The 14,160-nt window shown below is 41.1% G+C and overlaps 3 protein-coding genes across 3 annotated transcripts; 2 read left to right on the top strand and 1 right to left on the bottom strand.

Moving 5' to 3' along the window:
- Positions 1-855: 855 nt before the first annotated feature.
- On the top strand, positions 856-2,955 carry LOC148728358 (uncharacterized). The gene has a single exon (XM_088762818.1). The coding sequence runs from the start codon at positions 1,116-1,118 to the stop codon at positions 2,160-2,162; it is 1,047 nt and encodes a 348-aa protein (XP_088618944.1). The 5' UTR covers positions 856-1,115; the 3' UTR covers positions 2,163-2,955.
- A 4,311-nt stretch (positions 2,956-7,266) lies between these two features.
- Positions 7,267-9,519, bottom strand: LOC148728357 (uncharacterized). The gene has a single exon (XM_088762817.1). It carries the CDS (start codon positions 9,242-9,244, stop codon positions 8,132-8,134), a length of 1,113 nt encoding a protein of 370 aa, XP_088618943.1. The 5' UTR covers positions 9,245-9,519; the 3' UTR covers positions 7,267-8,131.
- Positions 9,520-9,746: 227 nt separating this feature from the next.
- LOC111326501 (uncharacterized) lies at positions 9,747-11,793 on the top strand. The gene has a single exon (XM_022930513.2). It carries the CDS (start codon positions 10,124-10,126, stop codon positions 11,018-11,020), a length of 897 nt encoding a protein of 298 aa, XP_022786248.2. The 5' UTR covers positions 9,747-10,123; the 3' UTR covers positions 11,021-11,793.
- The last annotated feature ends 2,367 nt before the right edge of the window (positions 11,794-14,160 follow it).

Below are 14,160 nucleotides of genomic sequence, written 5' to 3'. Positions count from 1 at the left end.
GGTAATTACTGCGAATATTGCTTTGATGTTCATGCAAAGGAGAAGATAATGTAGCTAGCCAAAAAATAAGCATTTGAGAAGTCTTTGGTATTCTCTTAGGTATTGAACCGCCCATTGGTATTGCAAACCAGATATCAATGGCAAGTGATAGGAGCACCAAACACAGGCGCCTAAGCTCTCGTTGTATGAGATTGAACTTAGGCTCTGCTCAGTAATTTCGTAAACAATATAGCAAATAAACCATAATCTTCAGATAGCGTTGCTTGTATTATGTTTGTTCTCTGATAGCGACTTCAGGCCATTTCATCAAGATTTAGTTGAGATCTCATCCCACTACTAACTTTCTTAAAATCGAATGAAGAAGTACTAGACTAAGTACGACTAGGTGAAAGGAAATTAAGTGGGATGAGGTTCACCGAAATCTCGACGACATGGCCTGAAATCGCTACCAGAGAATCAAAACAAAACAAGCGACGCTATTAGGAGGCTAGAGGGTTTTTGCTGTAATATTTGCGGAGAGTAGAGCCTAAACTCCCATACAAAGCCTTATATTAATAACCTCAGAGAGAGCGTGGGTGACCTGTGCACCAAAGCAGCGAGAGACAAGCTTCTGAGGGAGCTCGTTTCCAGGACTTTAGCCAGTCACGCCACAGCATTAACGAGAACCCTTTCGCAGGGTACCTCTCTTTTAATATTTCTTATTGTGGCCTGTTGCCCTTCTTCCTGTAAAGTTCCGAAGTTGATCATTCGCGAGCTCATGATCAAGCAAATATTTTGGTGCTTTCGTCTACGCTACGTATGTGGTTCCGTTCGACTTCCAGTTACTGAGATAAAAGATCAGATCATTTCCGGAAACCGCCCAAGTGTATTTCGTTACGTTCGCAGGTTTGGTCTTGACCCCATTGCCTCTTGATTTTCAACATCTTTGTTTACCCCCGTCTGATATACGAATGGGTTCTGTGTCTTACGGCTTCGACAAGGAGCTAGTTTAAAGCCTAATTTGTCTGTACCTAAGGGGTTATCGTACAAGCTTCGAGCCCAGAGTCAGAGGGAGGTACGTCAACGTAGCCGGGCTCTCAAAATCTTACATTATTTTGACTAACTGTGGCGAGACGATGGGCGATCTAATTCCAATGAAACCCCTGAGACATCAAGCTTCTTACGAGAACGTTGACGTAAAAAGCGGTGTAGTCATTTTGCCGGACGACCCTGATCACCAATATGATGTACTACATCAGAACCACAAGCCAATAGCGGGACCTTCAGTTGCACTCGTGACGAATGCACCCACCTACAGCAACAGGCCGAGAGAGACAACGAACGAATTCAGGAACCCACCTTCGACTTCTCTCGTCACGAATGGATCCACCAACAACAACCGGCCGAGAGACACTCCAAACGAAGCACAGAACTCAGAGAACGAGTCCGTCGATTGCACCGCTTCGGAGGGCCACAGGAAAAGTCCTTCGGTGTCAGCAGAGATATATAGAGTCCTTGTAGTGTTCGAATTTGTGTTCGCTTTGATTGTTTTTGTTCTTGTCTTGCTCTTTGCGTTTGGAATGCTGGGCTCTTCAAGTTGTCGCCGGAGTTGCAATAAAGAACTTGTTCAACCAGGTCAAGCCTCCAGAGCGACGCAGGAATTTTTGTTTGTGATGAACGAGCTTCGGGCAAACATGAGCAATTTAGATGGGGACATCAAAAGCAAAGACGAAATCATCACACAACTTCAAGTGCATGAGGTCGACTTCACGAGAAGGATGAAAGAATTGGAACGAAATGAAACTTTTAAACTCGTTGTTGTGAACAACTCGAAAATCATTGGAACCCAAGGTCCACTAGGATTTTCTGGTACTGTGGGCCCAAAAGGGAAAGATGGAAAAGACGGAATACCGGGAGAAAAAGGCCCAGCTAACATGTCATTGTGTCACTATAAAACTATCGAGGTCGCAGGACAAAACGTCAGTGTTACAGAAGATTTAGGGTCTAAAATAATTGGAGTTGCGTGCTCAACCACAGGAGCGTCGGAATATAATTTCATAACCAGAGTTAACGATACGACTAATGTTCGAGAGCACGTATGTGAGTGCAAAGGACTGTCAGACGTGTTTCAAGCGGGAGTGGATGGAACTAAGTGTATTTTGAATTACTGGGTGTGCTCCTAGAATTTGAAACTGTATTATTCTGAGTGGAAATGAAGGGCTTAGCTTGAATGGAAATGGTATAAATACTGAACTTATTGGACATTAAAGTAAAATGACTAAAAATATTCATTCCGCAATTCTCTGCGGGGAGAATCAATGTTGAAAAGATGCCAAAAAGACAACTTTGATGTTTGCCTTTTATTGATATTTTTAAACATTGCGTGTAGCCGTTCAAAACTGAATGTAATCATTTTCGAAGAGAGTTTATTCCTGAGGTAAAACAACTTCGATGCTCGAAAAGAAGATAATTGTAACTGTCTTTTAACCACGATCTTTGCACTGCATAAGAACTTGAACAAGCTTCATAAAGAAACAATGTTATATGACACTAATGAAGTTAACACCTTATATATTTGGTGGGAATAAGACTCCAATGAACTGAAACGAGGTTATTTTATGCTTCCTAACGATGAAAGAGAACCTCCTCCGGCAGATAGAAAAAGCTTTCAGTATTTCCTGGGTTTGGTAATTCAGTGAGTAATGCGCCGAGCTTACATTTGTTCCCACGATTCAGCAAATGTTTCTCACGTCTCCGCACCAACTCCGGAAATATTTTTAGAGGGTTGGGAAGGTTGGCGAAAGATTTTCGGATCTGCTGAGTCAGCTGTTGCTCATAGTAGAGAAAGTCTACATGATGTATTCGTTGCAGTATTTCCGGAGTTGTACACGAACAAATGGGCGCGATGTACAATCATCTGATGATAAGAGCCTTTTCACCTAAAGTAAACGAAGTACTAAAGTAGGTGTTGATTCATTTGTTTTTGTCCTTTGCGTCATTTTTATTCCCGCTGACAGGAAAACGATTAACCCTGGAGTTATCTTGCTCCATTGTTCTCCGTATTTGGTTTGATTGGAAGACCTGAATTCTCCCCATGTCAACTTTGTTTAAATCTGGTGGTAAGCCTAGCATTTCTCAATCTTTAATCTTATAATCAGCTAAAGGTAATTAACGTTATCTCTCCTATCAAATCCTTTTCTAGAAACGCAAAAAACCATGGTGGTTGTTGTGAACGATTATCCATCTGTTTTCGCGAACAAGGCACTTGGTTTCCTATTAGTTGTGTCTCTGATCGAGGAGCGAAAAGTAATAAGCCATCATCTCACGACTTATCGATCAATCAATCAATATCCAATATTGCCTCGTAGGCTGCAGGGCGAAAGGCGACAGAGACGTCACCTGATTCTCTTCTCTGCTCTAAATTTTGTATTTATTATTATTTTTTTTTACAATGATTTGAATATAGGTACCCCTCTTAGAGTTAAAATTAGGAAAGCGTTCAACCACTTGAGCCTTACAGTTAATGTTCAAGGAAGCCCTCGATAGATGTTGAAAAGGCAATCAAGAAAAAAAGACAAAACAAAACAAACGATGGGAGGAATGATAGGCTCCTGGTGAAGATTCACCAGGCCCCTGTTTCTATCTCTGAGATAATTAAGAGATTCTTGATTTGACTTTAGAAGTTGGTAGCTACCTAGGTCTACCTAGAACAGTCCAGAGATGGCCGTGGTATAGGTAAAGACAAATCGCCATGGAAAGTATATCTCGCTATACTAACTTGTGTTCTTTTGTCAGAAATTCAACTTAACAAACGGACAAGGGAAATACTCGTCCTTACTGGCACAACATGATATGAGGGTGTGGTCCAAGAGAGATTGTCGACCATAAGTAGAAAGCCTTCCAGTCGGACCAAATAAAGGTGTGCTTATGGTGACACTGTGTGGGCTGATAAGCTGGGCTGATAAGCTGGGCTGATAAGCTCATTCAAAACCCTGTGCTGTTTACAAGAAAAACAGATTATAGCTTGCTTAGTAAAATCCAAGAGGTGCTTTTGGAATTATTCTTTTTTTTCCCCGGTAAAAAAAAAAAACCCAAGTTAAGTAATCCGAAAGGTCAGTGATGAACTTAAACCCAAAAAGTAATTTGTTCCACACAAAGTCGCAGAGATACAGGAAAAAAGGTTCCAGAAGCTTATGCATTTTTATTGCTAACAGCTTTGGCCACGACCATGTATTTTTGTTTATCGTAACTTGTCAAACGTAACCAATTTTAATTGTGAATGCGGAAAAATGTTTGTTCGGTAAAAGAACAAAAAAAACTGGAGAGGCGATAAGAGATCAGTCAGAAAATGTGATGACAAACTTGTGAAGTAAATTGCAAACGATCGATTTGATACATCGGGCTTCGGCAATCTTTGGAGAAGCACAATCCATGACTTGAATTCATGGAAAATAACTTCTCTGGAAGGGAGGGAATCGACAGTTGGGGTTAAGTTGTTCGTCTGTCGAGGGTCGACGAGACCATCTAGTCATCCTAGCATCCTAGCAAAAGGGGGAGAGGAGAGCCTTCACTCGTGGAATTGCAGTTGGATGGCTAGTCCAATCCTAGCCGTAAAGAGCGATGGTGGAGTGGGTGGAGATGAGTGGCTTGCTTGCTCTTTCTCTTCCCTTGGTCAGAGCCCGCCCACGCTCCTCCGCTGCACTGGTTCCGGCTCACGCACAACTGACTCTGTGTAGCGTGGCGTAGTTCAGTGCTAGCGAGTTCGCGCGCAGTTAATACTTTAAAATCAATTAAGTAAACTTCTGTTCCACGTCGTCTAATGCAGGACAACTACTGTACTACCGTATCATGCCCCTTCCTCATCTTGACCATCTTGTTTTACTCTTGTAATGCATGATACGATTGAGAAAATGGAATAGTGAACAAAGACGAAACGATGCCGATATCCAATCATAGAGAACAAGAAGAGAACAAGAGCTGTTTTCCTTGATCGAATAGACTCCGGGATTTCAAGTTCATTTATTTCTTAATCTCAAGGTACGCATTAAAATAAATTCTCTCAGCGTGGAGTGTGAAGTGAACTGTCTAATGTTCGTATTTTCCAGAATGAAATCGATGAGTGAAGATGTCAAAGTCCACCCAATGAACTTAGAATTTCATTAAGAGCTTCCGGTTAGACCCGCCAGCTGTCGCGATGGCATTGTTTTCGAACAGAATGTTCCATTAGGGAAATATGAAATAAACGAAAGAACACTTATTTCATGAATAAATATACAAATAACACTTAACTTGTGACTGAACGGAAGTTTTTGCTTTCACATGTGCTGTTCCAAGCCATGATCATGACCAGACGATTATTTCTGACGCACAAAATTTAATTCTAGCGAATGGTTAGGCTTTAAATGCTCATGGGATTTCTTTTTTCTTCAGTTTGTCGCCGGAGAAAATCGTTCCGTCGAACATAAATAGTAATCGGGAATCGAACAAAAGAGAATCTTATCTGGGCTTTGAATAATAATAATTTTTCAAGCTGCATTGCCTGGAAAATCCAAGCAATTTATGTGGAAATGGCCAGTCAGTAAGTTTCTCTTATGCAACCGAAACGCGAGGGATGGAGCTTAGCCATGATTTCTTGGAATTTGGCTTGTAGTACACGAGAAGTTGTTCGTTCGCCACATTCCTGTTCGAGTTAACATGATGCATTTATGACTGTAAAAGAAAGCTTCGAACCGTGATATGACAGGTGTATTGATGATATGTAATGAATTTTTGAGTGAGTCAGTGAATTGGGATGCAATCAGTGATCCTGTCTAATCATAAACATTTCCGAAATTGATAAAAAAAAAAAGTGACGGTAAACATAGAGACGGAAATCAGAATATGCAAGAACGTGAGACTGAAAATCCCACCAAGCCAAAATAATCAACACACGCCCGGGAAGTAGCTGCCCCACATGACAGCAAGAGTTTGAAAATCCAAACTAATCACGATGAGTTTGTCATCTCGCAACTCTCTGAGTCAAACATTCCGTCACGCCCGTAAAGGCCATGATTATTCAACGTGCCTTTCGTTCTTTGAAGTACTTGTCTGTGAAATAATGCCAACTGAAAATAGTCCTTCTGAACCGCGAAGTGTAGATTTTCCCTTTATGTTTCAATCGTTAGCAAACTCCAGCTAGGTGGGTTTCAAATAACATATACCGACATGTGTCAGTCAGTCATCGCCAACCCCAGTACCTTTAATTCTTGGAAATCGCGCTTTTCCACCGCTTACGTTTAAGACCACCATGGATGAATATAGTGTTTTTATATATGAAATTTTAGCTGCATGTTATATATAAAGTAATGACGTTGTTAAAATAATTTACACTGGTGTACACAAAACAACCGAACCCATCGAGATTGTCTTCCCCTCTCGCTCAAATTTTATCAGAGTAGTGAAACACGCCTCTGACTGACCCTGACCATAAAATGATGATCGTAAGAATAATCGTTGGCAAATTATCATTTGATTCAACGTCACCCTATTTAATCAAGATATTCATCTATAACACAGCTATATAGATTTTGTATACATCTTCATGGTACCCTGATTAGACCATATGATTTGATAAAGTCATTAGTTGAAGGCCGGAAGCCGGAGTCTTATTTTAAAAACAGGCGCAAAACCTACACTACATTGTCAATAATAAGCCTGTTAGTTAAATTATGTTGTGTGTTTTCTTTCAAAATATGAACATGATACGTCGGGGCTCATCTTCAGCAAGCACTTTCACAAGGTTATCCGTAGAAGGAAGGGTAACTTTAACTTTCGCAAGGCAATTGATATGCGGTCTAAGATGGAAAATAATAATAATAAGAGCTTATTAAAGTGTACAGAGAGATTGAGTTTGCGGTTGTTGTGTGTTTTCTTGTTTTACTTTCTTCACAAAAGGAAAAATTATAGACCGGAAAGTTCCTCTTTATCGCTGAGAATACATTGAAAATGCTCAGGAAACGTTTTCAAGGAGAATTTGCTGTGTCAAAGCACACAGAACAAATATTAATCCGGCCCGAAAAATTAAACTCAAACTTGGCACATATCCGAAAGAATTTCAGCACACTCATAACTGAATGAAAATCGCGGGTGAGGTGCAAAATTTCAGAGACAAAAGACTTCTTGTATTGATTGAAGTGAACAGCTAAAAGAAATTGGATCTCACAATACTTTGTTATTCAGGTTATTGCACGTTCAGAACTTTAAAGCTTTGTAATTGTGTAAAACTGATTTTGGTAAACAAAACAGATCTCAACGTTTTCGTGCCATTTATTCATTTACTTTTATATATTTTTTTCAAAGATTATTTCAAATTTATACTTTCATAAGTTTACAAGGTAGTGACATTATAACCCCAACTGATTCATTCTTTAAGTTTCTAGGATATCAGTTCCCACGTACGTATCATTAACAACACTTTTACGCAACAATTCAATCTACAATGCAAATCAATTCAATGACACATGGTATAATGCAAACCGCAAATACTAAGTCATTGCAATGCAATGGTTGTAAACAGTTCGGAAACTACCGAAGATTAAATCAATGACTTGATCGTAGTCTCAAAATAAAGATTTCCATATAACCTCATACCATTAAAAAACAAAGCCGTAATCTCAAAGGTAAACTGTTGTTTTGCCTATGCTTTCTTTCATCCCAGAATTGTATGCATAATGAAGTATGGGGTTATTCGGAAATCTAGCCAAAACATGAGAGCCAGGAGTCACAAGTCTCGCAATTTTTTAGATTCCTCTGGAAAAAAATTATCTTGTTCTGGATGACTTTGACAATGGACTGTTGACATTCTTTGCGGTTGACGCAAGTTTAAATATTCACAGTGAATTACAAAGAAGATATGTACAGTAAAACAGGAATTAACTTAATTTGAAAACAGAGTCAATATACAGTTAAAATTACACTCCTGGCAAATTTTCATCATGTACATTCCCAGTATGAGTTTTGATACGCCGTGATCAATGAATTGTCATCACAGAAAAACGATTGCAGTCAAAATTTTATGTTAATGTTATAGCCACTGAAGCTTTACGTACGTCAGTTTGGGCAAATTAAAAGTGGGATGGGCTATAATCTAAAATTATAAGGAAATAGGGAAAAGCTAGAAAATGAGAGGACAGACCCAATAATGCAAAATACATTCAGCTTTTCCTGCACGCGAACGAAACACAGACGATTGTCCACGACACATACACTGGTATTGCCTCTGATTACCGTTGAAATAACTTTTTAAGTTGTACTCCGTAGTTCCTACGGTGGAACAAGTAACGCCAATGATCCTTTCCTGAGTGTTCTCAGTAACGATAACGTTTTGTCCAGCGCCAGCTCTCTCGGCTGTGAATGGGACTCCATTCTTAACTCTGTAATCACACAAAGACATATTGACTGGCCCTGTTTTTCCAGGTCTGCCGTCTATACCATCCTTGCCCGAAGGGCCAGTAGGCCCAGGATTTCCAGGCGGGCCTCTGGGTCCAACCAAGCTGCTGATATTAAGCTTATAGTTCTTCACGAAGGAACATGCTTCAGCTGCTCTTTTTTCGAGCTCTAAAATCTTCCCAGCGTGTTCGTCGTCTCGTCTCTGAAGCTGTGAAATGATTTGGTTTTTCGTTCGGATAGCTCGATTCAATTCGCTCAAGTTTGACTTCATTTCCTTGATCACTTTCCATAGATCCTGTCCCGTTTCTACCGATTGGGCAGCAGAGCTTTGGCTGGGCACGAGTTCTTTCTTGCAATCGTCGCAACCTGGGACAGACAAAATCCCCAACATAAGCATCACAACAACAACTGCAGCCCCCAGAGCGAATAAGAAACCGAAAAAGGCCAGGACTTTGAACAGTTTCGTGCACGTTTCCTTGTTGTAGCCATCGTCGGAGCCATCATCTGTGAACGTTCTTCTCCGCTTTTGAGAGTAAGATACAGGTTCGTAAGCTTCGTTTGTCTTTCTTCTCGGCCGCTTGTTACCCGATCTACTCGGAGGATGGGGTCTCCTATCTTGCCTGTGGAATACTTCATCTTTTAGTTTCCTTGGGTCCTCGTAATGATGGCTGGGATCGTCTGCAAAGCGTCGACCGTTCATGTTCTCGTAAGAATCCTGTCTTGGCTTCAAAGGCGTTGTGGCCTGACATTCTGGATCATAGTCCATCATGAAATCGTCGCTCGTCGGAGAATACGCTCTGTTAGGGACCAACTCGGCTCTAGAATTGACGCTAGCCATGCGCTTTTAGTTTCTATAGTAATTCCTGTCGATTAGTCAATAAAGTAATCTGTAATAAGCTCTGTAAACTCGCGCCCGTAGAAACGGTTCTTCGCACAGTAATTGAGTTTCTTCTGAGAACAGGCTTCAGTGTTTGTTTAGTAATTGCATTTACGCAACGTCCGTAATTTGAGGAGCGCGTAGTGGGCCTGGCTAACCGCGGAGATCGTATAGCCTTCCAAGCTCCGATCTAGGTAACTGATATGTACACGCGTTCAAATGGGGTCTCGTTGGACGTCACGCCATGGACCAATGCCCAAATACAACTCAAAATATGTATGAATGACTTGTGGAATGTAAAAAGATAAATCACGACGCTGAGCTTATTTTAAAACTTCCGGTGTCTTAGTGTTTATTTTCGCGCCATTTCCTTGCGCTGTTTCCAATTCTAAGAGCTATAATCTTTTTAGCCTAAAGAGTTTGGATGTCTGCCCCATGTCTGCCTACAAAAACTTTCGTGCCCATCATCAGACACTAGGCTTTGAGCCATCAGAAACTTTTAATAACGAAGTCGAAAACTCCTTCGAAACTGGCTCATGTTATTGCTTCAAAACCCCTACGGCAAATTGTTCAGATAATGTGTTGCTTTGTAGGAATGTTATTTAGAGAGATCCATAATGCTGAAGAGGTTCAATGACTGCGGAACGGGAGATTAAAAAGATAGCGATACACGTACAATAGGATACAAGGTTTCTCCAGCCAATCAACTATCGCCAGCTGAGACAAAGGTTGCGACGGGGTAACTATGCATATCCTAAGGCAGTTTGATCGGATTTTTATCCCGAAATCACACAATCAGAGAAAAGATGGCATAAAATCCAAGAATATTTGGCTCGAAATATGACACAGCTAAGATATTTGAGGGCGGAAGGGAAGAAGTCGAGGGACATTCCTGTGTCAAGGAATTCTGGCGCGCCTAAAGCTGCCAGGATTCACTCGGCAATCGCAAAAGGCAAACAAACCTTACTTCCCTGTGAGGGAGAGAATCTGAGCAAGTTTGAACACAATGGCCGCGATGGGCCTGTAATGGTCTACGCTGAAGAAGCGGTCTACAACTACAGTAAGTTTGGACGCTTTAAGGTCATCATGGCTCTCAAACCGGTCGATAGTCTCCGCAATCAATTATTCTTTGCAAAGGAATCGACAAAACACAACAAAGAGGTGCTAATAAATAACGTATCTTCGCACGTTCCTGCTAAACAAGCACCGAACTCTAAGGGAACAAGAACAGACGGCAGATTTCTCGACAGAAAAGAGGATGCGCAACTTCGAGAACGAAGGACACATCTAAAACCTTCTTCGCGTTCGAATGCGGACTCGTTCGAAGAACTCATCGAACGCTATAAAACTCGCAGAGCGACCTATGATGATCTCATGGGAACAGGACACGTCGAAGTCTTGGACAAACTCGACAACTTGTACAGGCAAAGAAAGGAAGAGAGGTTTAAACTTCTGGCGGAGTTCAGCAACCTCGGGGAGATACGAACTGAGCTTAATACCTCCACGGGTTTAAGAGGCTCTGGGGTAGATTTAGAGGACGTGCGCAAGGAACCAAAAGAAACTTTAAAACTCCCAAAGATTCGCGTCTCTACAGTGTCCGAATTATCCAAGAAAGACTCGAGAAGAAAGCTAGATAGAAAACACTTGCTAGTTCCAAGAGAAAAAGTCGGCGGTATTACTCTGGGAGCGCGCAACGCGAACTTAGAGAGTGTCACTTTTAGGTTACCGGAGCTCTAGCACCATTCGGATCACATTGATTATTATCGTGAGTTAAGACATGATCCCTGATTCTTCCTTTTCTGATGGTAAAACTCACAAACACGCCTGCAGATTATATTTTCCGGAAATCTACCCACTGACAGAATAAGGGGACTTATTAAGAATCATAAATGATTTTCGTGTCATTTGCCAGTTGTCTACGAACTGCTGCGTTCGCCGAGCCATGAATTGCGTGTGTAGAGTCACGGTTAAGTAGTCAAAGAATTTCGTAATCTTTAACCACACAAAAGACGACAATAAGATTAATTTATTTGTATATATTAACTCGCCGCAAAAGACTGGATTTATAGAACAAATGATAAGTGTAAAATACTGTAGTTAAGACAAAAGAAAATTGCAAACTAAAAGAGGGTTATTATTTAACCTTGCTCGAGTGAAACGTGGCCTGACTAAATTGCGTTTAAACAAACATTTCAAGAGTTGAAAATCTGCCGTTATTGAAGATTGGTTTAAACGCCAACTCAGCGCAGAGTCTGTGAACTTAAACTAAAAATCGGAAACTAAAAATGTGGGATTGGTGACCGCAGTTAATTGAAATCAGCCAAAGCTAATTTGGGAAATGCAGACTTAAACTTAAACTTATTGAGAGTTATCAAACTTTGTAAAAAACCACGCTCTTGTAAATTACACCAAGAAGGGAGACATTATTTGAAGCACATCACCAACGGATGATGTGCTTCAAAAACATAAAGAACAATCTGTTACGCAATAAAAGAAAACTACACGCATGATTCCAATGGCGTATTTGCAGTCAAAACACCGATCGACCTTCACAGCCAAAAAATGCGAAGACAAAGGGTGAAGTCAAGTACTCGGTCAAGAAAGTAAGGTTAAACTTACGCAAGAGCAATATAGGGTTCCATTTTTTTTTTTCGTGAGTTACTTGAGCTTAGTGGATTGTTTCAAACTATTTTACTTCAGTACTCTCGCTCTGGTTCGATTTCAAAGAGAGAAATCGAGAGTAATGAAAACATACGTGTCGGTACGTAGTTTTCTATTAGTTTTCAACCGAACACAAAGAAGTGATATGTAGTCCATTCTAGTTACCCGATTTAGTTCACTCTTTCCCAAACTTGTTTCGCGGTTTGAAGGATTCAGTGAAATTTGGGTAATAATAAATGTTTCTTTTTCCCATTTCCAGCGCTGTGGAAACTTTACCACTGACTCCACCCTAATCAAGCTTTTTCAGTTATTTATCTTTATCTACACTCTAGTTAAGGCTCTGGAAATCGTATACATTAGGCTTAAACATATCTCTTCTTGCATTGCTCTCTCGTTTCAAACTCCTCCACTTATCAAACCAACCACTTCACGAACAAAATTCAGACGTTTAAGGAAGTACTGCACTGCCGCTTGGACATAAAATAGTTGGGTGAAAGATGATACTTGCGACATTCTAACGACTCCAAAAATTACTTCCAGTTCAAGGAAACCGCAAATAACTAACTTGGTTAGATAGGATGGGGTAAAAGAGGACGATAAACCAAAGAAGAACAGATATGGCCAAGGTTAACCCTAAGGTTAAAATGTATTGGAAATGGCACACGAACTGCATTATTCAGGATCGAACAACTGCGGGATTCCCTCGGCCCTCATGTTCAGACCACGACGAACAGAACTGTGTCCGGATCCGGAAGTGCTGATACAGGAAAGCGAGCCTCACAAGAAAAATTTCTGCAAGGCTTCAAAGGTCAGCGGATAAGGAAAGGGAAGTTAGCATTGTAGATATGACTTAAAAAACCAAGATCGGTGTCGCACTCACTTCCAGGCATGTCCAAATTTAGTATACAGATGTTTCGAGAAAGGTTTTGTCGCGGAAAAAAAGCGTAAAAGTGCACGCGATAACTAAGGCCGATACGAGTTGTGGGAGTTTTCAATACACAGTTCTTCGACCTCTAGATTTTGGGGAAATCTGAGAAAACATCATTGTAGGCACCAAGGATCGCGGGTTTGTTGAAATTATTTTGTACACAAAGAAGGAAAAAAAAAAAAAAAAAAAAAAACAGAAGCTCTGTAAATATCCCCCACCAGCAATATCCACTTCGGTGAATAGTTGTTTATTATCACTAACGGCAGGAGCGCATCACCGGGGCTCCTGGTAACTAGCCTGCAGTGCAGGCGTCTTTCTAGGGTGAGTTTACATTAAGAAGCGAGCGATTGTTTATTCAACCGGCCCTGTTTAATTTGGAGCTAGAGTCAACGGTAGGGGAAGGAGGCGGGAAGGAGCGTAATATTCACCCCCTCACCCTCATGCTCGTCTTATTTTTCACTGTCACTCATCCCCTTAGCACAAACTCTCTCTCTCTCTCTCTCTCTCTCTCTCTCTCTCTCTCTCTCTCTCTCTCTCTCTCTCTCTCTTTCCAGCCTTCCGCCTCCATTAAAATCAAATGATAACGGCCATAATTTTCGCTAAGAAAATACTGAGCGCTCGCTCGCCAAAATTGCGCCTGCTCCGCAGGCTACCTGCTAACGGACGTGGGCTTGATTACCAGCCACTGCTCGGGAAATGAGCTTCTGGTCATCCCCTTTTTCTTCTTCTCGGGAGAATTGTACACCGGACTCAAGAAAAAGGCGGAAATCGAGCCACTAACGGATGTGAGTCAGCAGCAAGTTGGGTAGACTTCACTGCAGACCTTTCAGTTCTTATTGGGATGTCACGTAGTGGTTCCAAAAATGGCAGAAAGAATATTGCCTGATGTTCCAAAAAACGGCGAAGGAGATTACAGCTCTTGATAACAAGCCTTCAAAGGTGGCGTAGCCTCACTAATAACTCAGGTACAATGAAAATATGAAGTTCATATATATTTCGAACTGCGGTTGTACATATGTATGATGCACGATCATTTATTACGAATCAACTTAACGGCCTGCTCCCAGTTGGCTTATTAGCTCAATTGGTAGAGCGCTGCACTAGTACCGCAGAGGTCAGTGGTTCGAATCCCGTACAGGCCTGATTTTTTTCCAGGTCTGATTTTCGCTATTGCATAAATAGCGCTCTCTACTGCGAGGATCGTGCATCATACATATCTACAACCGCAGTTCAAAATATATATGAACTTCATATATTCATTGTACCTGATTTATCATCACGGGTTTAT

The sequence above is a fragment of the Stylophora pistillata genome, chromosome 6 (assembly GCF_964205215.1).
Source record: "Stylophora pistillata chromosome 6, jaStyPist1.2, whole genome shotgun sequence".
NCBI lineage: Eukaryota > Metazoa > Cnidaria > Anthozoa > Scleractinia > Pocilloporidae > Stylophora > Stylophora pistillata.
This window is presented reverse-complemented; position numbering and strand designations above follow the sequence as displayed.

Excerpts from the sequence above, each read along its gene's own strand:
- LOC148728358 (XM_088762818.1), top strand. The coding sequence starts at position 1,116 with ATGGGCGATCTAATTCCAATGAAACCCCTGAGACATCAAGCTTCTTAC.
- LOC148728357 (XM_088762817.1), bottom strand. The coding sequence starts at position 9,244 with ATGGCTAGCGTCAATTCTAGAGCCGAGTTGGTCCCTAACAGAGCGTAT.
- LOC111326501 (XM_022930513.2), top strand. The coding sequence starts at position 10,124 with ATGACACAGCTAAGATATTTGAGGGCGGAAGGGAAGAAGTCGAGGGAC.